Below are 12,658 nucleotides of genomic sequence, written 5' to 3' on the forward strand. Positions count from 1 at the left end.
CGGATGCAGTGTGGGCCCTCCTGTCTGAACAGCGGGCAGGAGGTACCAGGATTTGTTTGTCCCCCAGGTGCAGTGGGCCCCCGTTCTCCTTATGCAATCCAGGCCCTTGCATCGGAAGGATTGTAGCTCTGCATCTCATCTATATACTGTAGGCTCCCTCCTTCTGATACCAGGAGGTTTTTCTTTGGATATCGCTCGGCCCGCTCCATGAGGGACGAGGACCTCCTTCCCCATCTGTGACAATTGAGAGCCCATACGCTTTTGACTCATGGGCTCCATGTTACGGACGCTGCGGCGGGACGTACTCCAGCTCTACTACTTTAAACCCTCCAGTCCAAACGCTGCTACCGCAGGAGCATTTTCAGAGTGTCACTGCCGCAGCAGTGCTCGCTCACGACTCTTGGTCGATAAACGCAGCAGCGAGATGCGTCCCAGCGCTAAGCTTACGAAACTACTTACGGTACTTAAGAGCTCGAGTTGAAGCTGCATCATCGAGCCCCTCCTCCATGGACAGCAAGCCAAATAAGTTTAACCTTAATAGCTTATAGATTATATGGGCAAACAAACTCGTGAAATAAGTCATTGTAGTTGTGGTTTTTGTTAAAGTGAACAAAACGCACAGTTTTTGTAGCGCCTCTAGTGTACAATTTCACCTGGAAACTGCGGCGAAACATATAACTCAGTTTGCAAAAATGTAGTTATAGTAACTTTCATTCTATGAAATTACCTTGCTTTCATTATATGACAACTAGCCATGTGAAGATTTTAAAATTTTCACCACATCTCAACACGAGCATGTGTGCTAACCATTCAAAGCATGTTTAATTGTCTTACCACAAAGGCAAATAGTTCTCTTTTGTTTTAAGCATGAACCTCACTAAACTGTATTTGATTTCTTTGAAAATGACTTAAAATGTCATTTAGATATTTTTTTTATTTTATTTTATTTGAAAACAAGAGAAAATACTGACTGATTATTTTTTTTAATCCTTATATTATTACAAAATAAACCCCTTTAGAATTATATAAGACCCTTCTGCTTTGCATTTGGATCCTGATCGGGGGTTAATAAGCATCATTTGGCTCAGGTGTTACAGAAAAAAGCTTCAAGGGTAGGAAGACTCGACTAAGGGAAATTTTCGAGATAAACTTTAATTTGGCTTCCGGCACTTTGATGCCCAGCCCCGTATGCTAAAGAAATTCACTGGACCATTCAGGAATGCAAATGGGATTTTCCATAGCATCAACATGTTGAATCATAAGCATGTGGTGTCACTTTCCACAGAGTTTCATTACTATCTGTTTGAATATGATCAAATTACTCACACTTGGTTTCTAATAACTCTTTATAAACACAGGAAAAGTTTACATCGCAAGTTCAATGCTGTGAAAGACTGAACAATTGACTGAATGTTGTGGCACACTCCAGAACTATCGATTAAATAATCCACTTGTTTGCTCCAGTCTCCAATAATTCTCTTCAAACGCACAGACATTGTGGGAAAAGCCACGGAGTTACTTGTTCTCGCCATTCGTAATCTCTGGTGACATATTGCCTTTGTGTGAGTCAGTGAACCCGAACACAGACAAATCAATACCCAAAAACTCCAGACAAGAATAGCTTTGCCCACTGTTGATAAGGGACTTGTAACCTTTCCGACAGGCTATCACTTGAGCTCCTTTACCTAACAAAACTAGAAAAGGGTTTTTGCTATCTATCGGTCAAACATAGGTTAGGCAAACTAAGTGGGAGATGCAAAGTTTGTGCAGGTCATCTGAACAAGTGCAGTGCTGGATTTGTGCGGTTTACATTGAGGAAGAACATGGGTTTGCATGGATACAATAATGTGATTATTTTCTTGACCCCTGTTTTCAGTGTTTCAAGTGTCAGGGTATGACGTACATGTTTTTCTGGCACATTAGAAACAGGCCCTGGTGACAAACAGGGATAGATTAAAATGAATGCAGCATTTTAAGGATATGAAACTGGCATTAAATAGATTCCTATGTAATACATAAAAAAACATGGACTAAAAACTTTATTCTGAGACTGTATCAGAAAATGCATTGATTGAAATCACAGAAAGAAATTAAATTGCATTTTATACATTTTCTGTGGTGTGGTCTGCCATCTGCTGGATTTACTTTGAAATGGCTGCCAGATTAAACGGGCATGAACTGTTATTTACAGAACATACGCTAAAGAGAAAACATTAAAATAAACTTTGGTCTACATTGTGATTTTTTGATATATTGTAATTATATTTGTAAATTTACAAATTAGGGGAGCTCAAGGGCAATTCTAACTTTTTTTTTTTTTTTTTTTACATTTCCTTTAATAACAATCAGACTACAACAAATCTGCTGTTATCTTTTGGAAAAAGAAACATGCAGTATATGCTCCAACAGTAATAGTAGGCCTACCATTGAAATATTTAGACTGAGAAAAAAAAATCACAATTTAACAGAATATGATTCAATATTATTTAAGATAATATTACAGTCACCCCATAAGATTAGTTAAAGATATTTACCCACTGTTTCTTAAATAAAAACACATAAAGCAGGGTCAGAAATTATGGGGGGCTCAGGGCAAAAATGCACCCAAAATTCAAAATGTGGGTGCAACTATTTTTATTACATTTTTTATTTGTAATATTTGATGTGGTTATTTATTCTATTCTTGGTCTAGACATACATACACTATATGGCCAAAAGTTTGTGGACACCATATGTGCTTGATGAACATTTGATTTCAAAACCTTAGGCATAAATTTCCCCCTTTGCTGTAATAACAGCTTCCACTTTTGGGAAGGCTTTCCACTATACTGTATGTAGTAACATGGCTGCAGGGATTTGCTCTCATTCAGACACAAGGCTATCAGTGAGGTCCGGAACTGATGTTGGTCGATGGGGCCTGACTTACAGTTGGTGTTTCAGTTCACCCCAAAAGTGATCAGTGGGGTTCAGGTCTGGGCTTTGTGCAGGCCAGTCCATTTCTTCCACGCCAGACACAGTCAACCATTTCTTTTTGGACCTCACTTTGTTCACAGGGGCATTGTCATGCTGGAACAGAAAAGGGCTATCCCCATACAGTTGCCACATATTTGGAAGCACACAAAGCCCAAGCCATTACATAAAGAAACATTAAGATTTTACTTTACTGGATTTAACGGAGTAACCAAATTCATTAATTAGAAGTGGGTGTCCACAAACGTTTGGCCATATAGTGTATTATGGCATAAAATATGAGTTGAGGTTAATTTAATTTTATAGCTAGAAGGAATATATTCTCAATCTAATTATTCAAATGGAGTACTATATAAATGAATTTATTAATCTGAAGTATTTAAAATGAAAGAATGACACTATTTTAAAAACAATACATATATATTGAGAACAAAATATGCCCTCATAAAAGTACAAAATTCCACTGAAAATCAAATCAAGGGGGCAATTACTGCTTTAAAATGTAATATATTGTACAGCAATTGCTTTAAAATGTATTAATATTACTGAAAAGATTTTGCACAAATTAATAATACAGTGGTACTTTGACGCATATCATGGTATGATTAAATGATAACCGTTTGATGATTGATGACAGATGATTACCATGATATGAAAATGATTACCATTTTTTTGCATTTTAATTAGCATTTTCCAAAAATACCATGGTATTACCATAGTACATGTCCAAAAAACACAGTAATACCATGGTACTTTTTTGATAGCGAATGTACATACAAACCGTGTCGAACACATTATACAGTATGTCATATGATATAAAACAGAAACACTTTTGGGAAATAGTTTTAATAGGTATTAAAACTGTATTCAGGAAAAACACAATGTCACAGAACTATACAAAGTAACTAATGTAATTATGCATCTGAGATTTTGGCCCTCATGAAAACTAGCATTATAACTGCTGAGTATGTTGTGTGTACAGTAAATGCAGTCACATTAGTAAGGCACTGAGTGTTACAACCTACTGAGTGCTCATCTGGTACATGGAACAGACATAACATAATAGCTAAATGTTCTCATAAAATGTGTACATTACACGCATAATCCCAAACTCCTATCCAATCATGGACTCTACAGATTACCTGAATGATTTGGAGACTCTATCTTAGGAACTAACTGTGTTCAACGAAGGCAGAATATTGCACTGTAGTTCAAAAGACACTGAATAGAACTTTCTGTGTTATCCTCACAGTTTGGACTTGGCCTGGAAGAAGCTCATGATGGCCTGCATACACTCGTCTGAGAGCCAGCGCTCCACCAGTCTCTCCACCTCTGCATCGTTCACTGCGTGAAGTTTCTCTTTCTCCACCCCGCGGATCAGCTGCTTCGACAGGGCCAGAGACTGAAGGGGTACGAGAGGAAGACCATGACCACAAAAACTATGTTATTACGAAAGTTAAAGGGTTAGTTCTCCCAAAAAATGACAATTCTGTCATCATTTACAAGATCCTTTTACTTTAAGTCAGTACTCTTAAACTCCTTTACTGATTGAAAATGAACATAATGCAGCTTCCTTGTACGATTCAGAGAGTCAGAGCACTTACGTTTCTGGGCAGTTTGGCGTAGGCCTTTAGTCTGGTCCACACCTCAGACTGAAATGTGTTTTCAGGAAAGACCTCAGTCACCAGCCCCAGTTCACAGGCCTGTACGGCCGTCAGCTTCTTATTAAATAACAGCATCTCACTGGCCTGGACACAAAAGGGAGAGGCAAATAACACTTACATGGGACCCTCTTTATATTAGGTGTCTTTAACTACTATATACTTGGATTTTCAAAAACAGCATTTGATACAATGTACTTCATATGCGCATATGTGTTTTTACACTGTACTTAATTTAGTACCAGTTGTAAGTACCTTGATCCTAACCATACACCAACCTCGGTGGTAGCAAATGTGAATCACACAAGAGTTTTGCGGAACAGCACGTTTGTACACAATAAGTACGCTGTATTAAATGCTTCATTTTGTTATGTACGTGGAATGGTCAATTCAAATAATTAAAAAAAAAAATGTAAGGACTATCAGTAGATTAAAATAATTAATTGTGATTAATCTTGCAATTTGTTTTGTATTTATATGTTACGTGTGTGTGCATACCTTTGCTGTACCCATTATTTTAGGGAACAGATATGAAGAGCAGCCCTCTGGGCTCTGACCCAACTGACTGAAAGGTGTGTGAAACGTTGCCTACAAGCAAATCAAATGGTCAAGAAATTCCAAATACAGACAAGGCACACGGTGAGACAATTAGAGGGAAAGTTCACCAAAAAATGAAAATTCTCTCATCATTTACTCTCATGCCATCCCCGATGTGTATGACTTTCTTTCATCTGCAGAACACAAATTAAGATTTTTAGGAGAATATTTCAACTATTTAGGTTCATACAATGCAAGTGAATGGTGACCAGATCTCAAAATGTCCAAAAAGGACATGAAGGCAAGCATAAAAATAATGCATAAAACTCCATAAGTGTTAATCCATGTCTTCTGAAGTGATGTAATAGGTGTGGGTAAAAAAGATCAATATTTAAGTCCTTTTTTTAACCATAAATCTCCACCTTTGACCAACCCCAACCAGTAGGTGGCTGAATGTGACAGTAAAAGTTGAAAGTGTAGATTTACAGTAAAAAAAAAAAAAAAAGGACTTAAATATTGATCTGTTTCTTACCCACACCTTTCATATTGGTTAAGAAGATATGGATTTAACCACTGGAGTCAAATTGATTACTTTTTATGCTGCCTTTATGTGCTTTTTGAGCTTCAAAGTTCTGGTCACCATTCACTTGCATTGTCAGGACCTACAGAGTTGAAATATTCTTCTAAAAATCTTCATCTGTGTTTAGAATAAGAAATAAGGCTAAATATACAGTAAAAGAGCAGCTTACCCTCTCTGTGGCATAAACGACATCAAAAAGCCCCAACAGCGTAACTGACACACCCACCGCCGGCCCATTTATAACAGCAATCAGAGGTTTGGGGAAGTCAATGTACGCCTTCACATACCTCCTAACAAAACACAGACACACATATGTCGTTCGTAACACATAATATAGATAATGTTCCCTCTAAGCTGCACACATGCGCTGCAACATACTTCCGATCTAGATCATTTTAGATAACAAGATTTATTATTAATTACATATTATAATTATTAGTTACACATTTACTTACATATATTTCATTATTTATATATATATTAAAAAAAAATTAAAAAAAATGGGTAACACTTTACAATAAGGTTCCATTCATTAACATTAGTTAATGCATTAGGTATTAACTATCAATGAACAATATATTTTTTACAGCATTTAATAATCTTTGTCCATGTTGGTTTACAAAAATACAATAAATTGTTTATGTTAGTTCACAGTACATTAACTAATGTTAACAAAAATGTAAGGGAACATTACATATAGACAGCTCATCATCTCAGATTATAAAGGGGTTTAAAATCACTTCAGTAATTCCCCAGATTTTTTAGCCATCTCCTCTATGCCCCCCTCAGGAATCTTAGTGAAGTTGTTCAGGTCATTGCCACTGCAGTAGTAATCTCCATTGCCTTTAGAGACATAAAAAAGGCAAGCACCGAGACATTGATTGACAGAGAAATATTTGCTAAGACTGTGATATTTTGAATTGCAAGTCAGATTATATCACCTGTCATTACTGTAATGACAGAATCATCTTTTCCAGCCAGATCCAAAGCTTCAATCAACTCATTGTACATCTAAAGGATGCAAAAAACATCACCAAAACATATTATATAATAATAATAATAATAATAATCTAATTATAAAAAATACAGTACTGTGCAAAAGTTTTAGGCACATAAGATGTTTCACAAAAGCATTTGTCTTAAGATGGTTATTTATATCTTCAGCTTTAGTGTGTCAATAGGAAATATAAATGCGTGATTCACAAATGTGTAATTCCCAAACATTACTTTTACAAATAGAAAAGATTGGAATAGAAGAACAGGGAGCCCTGCAACAGAGATGTCATGGCCCCCACAAAGCCCCCCACTGAACATCGTGTCTGTCTGAGATTACATAAAGAGACAGAAGCAACTGAGACCTAAATAGATAGAAGAACTGTGGGAATTCTCCAAGAAGCTTGGAACATCCTATCTGCCAACAACCAAGAAAAACTGTGTCTAGGTGTACCTAGGAGAACTGGTGCTGTTTTAAAGATGAAGGTGGTCACACCGAAAATTTATTTAGCTTTTTTTTATGTTTACTGGACTTTGTATGACATTAAGTGATAAATGAAAACTATTTATGTCATTATTTTTGAAGACATCCTCACTATGCAACATTTTTCACAAGTGTCTTTTGCACAGTACTGTATATATATATGTATATATATATATATATATATATATATATATATATATATATATATATATATATATATATAATAAATTAGGACAAGCTAGAGACAACATAGGTGTTTATGTCAACTTTGTCTACATAAAGATCATAAATCAAGATTTACTATATTAACAAAATTATTATATACATACATACATACATAAAGTTGAAATAAAACAGAATATAGTTAGTATTTCATATATACTAACCATACTTTATTTAAATTTAATTTCAATTTTTTTTAATTTAACAGTAGTTCAAAGAGCCATTATAAAGTAGTACTGTCATGATACCATGGTACAGTGAAGATTGTAATGGTACTCAATGATTACAATATTCATGTACCTTGATATTTACACAGTACTTCAAGATACTTCAAAGAATAACAAGGTATCACCATGATTTATGTCCTATAAACCATGTTATTACCATGGTACTTCTTAGTGAATGTACATTAGTAAATACACTCATTATAACATATGATATGGAAACACTTACATAGTTGTAACTAATTATGTAACACATCAAATCTAACTATATAATAAATAAAAAAGATGATCTTTACCTAATGTTAAAATGACAGTATAAGAACAATAAGAACTGAGCTTGTTTCATTTTACTGATAAATATCAATCTATAATGAATGGATTGACAGTTCACCTCCACAGTGATGGCGTTTTTCTTCTCAGGTCTGTTGAGGCGGATGGTGGTGATGTTGTTCTCTGTGCTGACCAGCAGGGTCTGGAAGCTTTTTGTGCCTCCAGATGTCTGTGGTGCCACTGCAGGGGCTTCAGCTCCCACCAGAGACGAGATGAGCTCCACATACTGCTGCCTGGCCTCTTCCTAACAGAGTTACAATGAGACACTAAACACATGCCAGTACACTGTCTGCTGTCAGAGATATGCATGAGCATTAAGTTGAAGCCTGAACCTGGCCCGTAAACAAGACCTTGTGATCCAACCTCATCAATGATGACATATTTTAAGACTGATCCTGAAATCACTCGCCAACAGCTTGCTTATAGATGGAGTGTGTGTGTGTGTGTGTGTGTGTGTGTGTGTGTGTGCACATGCACAAAACAAGTTCCATTACAATATAAAAAAATATTATTAAAAATAGTTTAGCTTCTGCATTAATTAAAAAAATGTAACCCAATGCAAACCCGAAGTTACATGACATTTTGTCAGGTCCCATTTGGTTTGGACCTTGCCTCAGACTCTCCCAAATGTGTATCACTCCGCCTCATGTTTATTGTGCGATATAATTATATTATATCATATTTAGCTTGATTTAAGCTTCTTTTCTGCTTGTTGTTTCCACTCACCTGTGACACAGACCCCAGACTCTTCCAGGCATCCCATTTTGCTTTGTTCACAAAGTCAAGCATGCCGGGTTTAGGGGTGTTGCAGGGACCCTTAGTGGCCTGATCGTTCACAAAAGAGAAATACATTGTAAATGAGAAATATGTAGAAACTTCTTTTGTACCTGTACAGACACTTTAGATCACACTGTAAATGTAAAGCCACAGAAACAACAGTACTTACTGTGAAAAGCACTCTACAAATAAATCAGAATTTAACTGAAATGGTTCTAACATTAATCTAACATTAATATTGGGTAGAGTTAATACAAAGTTCATATTTTTCACATAACATTTTAATAATTTACTTTGGATTTAGTACAATGACATTATAAAGACACTTTTGCCACCCATCGCGTCCCGTGTAAACCCGCCTTTATTTCAGTCAAAATTAACAAACTGGCATGCAAAGTAGTTAGCGAGCTGATGCAAACTCACCTACATCTGTGTGATCGTTCGCGTAGACACATTTTCCAAGACCATGTCATGCGTTTTTTTTTTTTTTTTTACTAGTCTACAAAAGGAAATCTACTCAAATACTCTTAAATTCACTTTGTTGTTTGATATGCTGCTTCACTCGTGCCATCTGCAGCCGAAAGCCATTCACACGTCTGCCCATAGTAAGCTATGCCTATCATCATTCTTTTGTCTGTATTCTACCCATTAACACTTATTTATACTCCCATCTTTGCAATATTATCAGTGTCATCATAAATTACACTAACAGTGTAATCGGCGCATTTATGGCTACATATATCATGATAGTGCTTTAGCATGATGATTGCAAAAGGTAAACATTACAAATTACACATTTTCTACTGCATGCATATTACTTTAAATCATCACAGAGTAGTCAAAACAGCTTCTTTTACTGATCTCATGTGAATTATACTCATAGAATAAGAAATGAAGTCGTTGATAACACATTTAAATGTCATATTAGTTGATGTTTGACAAGTAGTCTTGTGTGTCCTCATATTTAAATGCTCCTCTAAACGTCTCCCACAGTGGTGTGGCCGGTGTGTGGATGTTCACAAACAGGATGTCGTTGCTTAGCTGTTTCAAACTTCTTTTCATCTCTGAATGAAGACCGAAGAACTTTGCCGTAAGTGTGCTGTGGCCTTAAAAGTTTCTACCAAATGCAATAAAAAAGTAATTGTGCACTTGAACTAAGTCCCCAGTACTGTGTGCATGCAGTCAATAAACTTTACAGTAAGAGTTCATGATCAAAAAGCATGTGCCCGTCAAAACAGACTGACACGGACAAAGAAAATATATCATACTGTATATCAGTGAAGATGCATGAAGTTACTGATGAGTCTCTCACCTGTTTGAAGAGTGCATAGATCTTGAGTTTGACCTCATTCCCAGGGTCCTTCTTCAAGGTGCCAAGCTGATCCTTAGCTCTGTTGAAATCTTCTACTGATGCTCCCATTACTGCACCAGTGCTGTGCAGCTGAACACAGGGGATCAATGCAGCCTTTGACACTCTGAAGAGAAATTAAACAGATATATGCAGGTATTTATCACTTTGTGGGGACCAAATGTCCCCATAAGGATAGTAAAACACAATATTTTTGACATCGTGGTGACATTTTGTCGGTCCCCAACAGCTTATAAATCACACTAAACGATGTTTTTTTTGAAAATGTAAAAATGCAGAACGTTTTTTGTGAGGGTTAGGTTTAGGGGTAGGGTTAAGGGATAGAATCTATAGTTTGTACAGTATAAAAACCATTATGTCTATGGAAAGTCCCCATAAAACATGGAAACCAGTGTGTATAAACTGAATTTCACTAGAACTTTTTATGTGAAAACATGAGTGCATTAGTCTGATCTTAGATTACTAGTGAGTGAGTGAGTGAGTGTGTGTGTGTGTGTGTGTGTGTATGTGTGTGTGTGTGTGTGTGTGTGTGTGTGTGTGTGTGTGTGTGTGTGTGTGTGTAAGTCAGTGAGAGGTGAAGATCTGACATCATGATGTAGGGGAAAGTTCGGTGCACACAAAACCCTGGTTTGATCAAAACTTCATATAAAGCAACAGAACAGGAGTATTTTAAGAACAAGCCACAGCATTCTGCATGTAATTATGTGTTTATCTCAATATCAGTAATACAAACACAGCATGATCCATTATGCATGTAAAGTCTAAAACGGATCCAAATAACCCGTCAGATTCATGCATTATATTTGTAATGAAGCTCTTACCGGGCTAGTCGGTGAAATCTCCAGGGTGAAATGAGTTTGATCACAGCAGCCATTACACTGACACACTGGTCAAAGTTTATATACACACTAATCAGTCGATGCGCTGCGCTGCTGTCAATCATCTGTCAGACCGTCTGGCCCTGCCCACCAGACCACATATCAGCCAATCAGGCAAGCCCTCTTTCTCATTCTCTTTTAGTTCAGTGAAGGACAACAAGTGTTCAAAGAGTATTATTGCCGTCTGCTGGTTGGAAGAATGGAATTGGAGTTATCGAAACGTTACAGGAATAGTTCACCCAAAAATGAATATTCTCTCATTATTTACTCACCCTCATGCCATCTCAGTTGTGTATGACTTTCTTTCTTCTGCAGAACACAAATGAAGATTTTTAGCAGAATATTTCAGCTCTGTTGGTCCATTCAATGCAAGTGAATGGTGACTAAAACTTTGAAGCTCAAAAAAGGCAAATAAAGGCAGCATTAATGTAATCCATACGACTCCGGTGGTTTAATCTATATCTTCAGAAGTGATATGAAAGGTGTGGGTGAGAATCAGATCAATATTTAGGTGTTTTTTTTTTTTTTTTTTACTATAAATGTCCACTTCCACATTCTTCATTTGTCTTTGGCGATTCACATTCTTCGTGCGTATCGCCATCTACTGGGCAGGATGGAGAATTTATAGTAAAAAAGGATTACAAATTTGTGGTAAAAAAATATAGAGATTTTGGCCAAATAATTTGTAGCCTAAATAAATACATATTTTAAAACCCTCCAATATTCAAAATGAGTTGGGGAGGTGTATTATAAATTGTTAAATCCTCACCTGACCGCATTCCAATCACAAGACATTTTTTATTTTATTTATTATTGTGTATTACCGGTATATCTGTATACTTCAAATTTAATATTTTATATCTAATTAATATTAGTATTTGCTCCTGAAACACAAATTAATATCTGACTTTCGATTTTTAAAAATCCATAGCCAGTAAGCACAAATTAATGTGATTGGTTCATCCTGACCAGTACTGTGTATAGTAACTTATCTCACGTGTCAATGCTTTATCAGTGGTCGGACAGTAATTTACACCTGAATAATCATACACAGAAACTTTAATAGCCATAGAATTGGAAGAATACACCCATGATCTGTTGAAAAAAAAAAAAAAATGCCAAAATCAGGCTAAGCTGGTTGGCTGATTTAAGCTTGTCACCCAGCTTGGTCATAGCTGGATTTAGAGGGGTTTTGAAAACTTTTTTTTAGCAGGTGGTCAGGCTGGTCTTAGCTGGGATGCTAGCTGGTCTGCCAGACTGACTAGCTATGAAACTGCACAGGCCCCTAATTTAAAAAAAAAAAAAAATCTTTAAAACATCTCCAGTAGCTACAAGATACCATGTTTGATATTATTGTATGAAGATCTATCAAACAAACTCCTTTTTAATTAATTTAAATTATGGTTATTGAAATAATAAATGTTACCTGTTGCATAATGTTTAACATTAACCTACTACTACATATAGCTACTGGCTTTTCTTCAGAGAGCTTAAGATAACTTTTTTTAGAGTGAAAAAATATTTATGCGGACAACATTCTTGCCATGTTAGTCAGGCTTTAACTTCTCTCTGTATTTACCCTGAACATTTTATATGGCACTTGTCTTCATCTCTGTCACTGGGCAACAACCAA

At 36.2% G+C, this 12,658-nt stretch overlaps 1 protein-coding gene across 1 annotated transcript; it reads right to left on the reverse strand.

The window, feature by feature from the left end:
• Nucleotides 1-3,800: 3,800 nt before the first annotated feature.
• On the reverse strand, nt 3,801-11,104 carry LOC127434156 (enoyl-CoA delta isomerase 2-like). The gene is made up of 10 exons (XM_051686694.1): nt 10,969-11,104; nt 10,091-10,253; nt 8,728-8,826; nt 8,063-8,245; nt 6,690-6,759; nt 6,489-6,591; nt 5,918-6,038; nt 5,130-5,219; nt 4,575-4,718; nt 3,801-4,372 (listed from the first exon to the last, which is right to left on the reverse strand). The coding sequence occupies exons 1-10, from the start codon at nt 11,088-11,090 to the stop codon at nt 4,217-4,219; spliced, it is 1,251 nt and encodes a 416-aa protein (XP_051542654.1). The 5' UTR covers nt 11,091-11,104; the 3' UTR covers nt 3,801-4,216.
• Between the last annotated feature and the right edge of the window lie 1,554 nt (nt 11,105-12,658).

The sequence above is a fragment of the Myxocyprinus asiaticus genome, chromosome 44, assembly GCF_019703515.2.
Source record: "Myxocyprinus asiaticus isolate MX2 ecotype Aquarium Trade chromosome 44, UBuf_Myxa_2, whole genome shotgun sequence".
NCBI classification, from domain to species: domain Eukaryota; kingdom Metazoa; phylum Chordata; class Actinopteri; order Cypriniformes; family Catostomidae; genus Myxocyprinus; species Myxocyprinus asiaticus.

Coding starts and splice junctions, on each gene's coding strand:
- LOC127434156 (XM_051686694.1), bottom strand. CDS start 11,090: ATGATTGACAGCAGCGCAGCGCATCGACTGATTAGTGTGTATATAAAC. Junction 8,827..10,090: donor TCTATGCACTCTTCAAACAG/GTGAGAGACTCA, acceptor GTGAACGATCAG/GCCACTAAGGGTCCCTGCAA. Junction 6,760..8,062: donor AAAACGCCATCACTGTGGAG/GTGAACTGTCAA, acceptor TGCATCCTTTAG/ATGTACAATGAGTTGATTGA.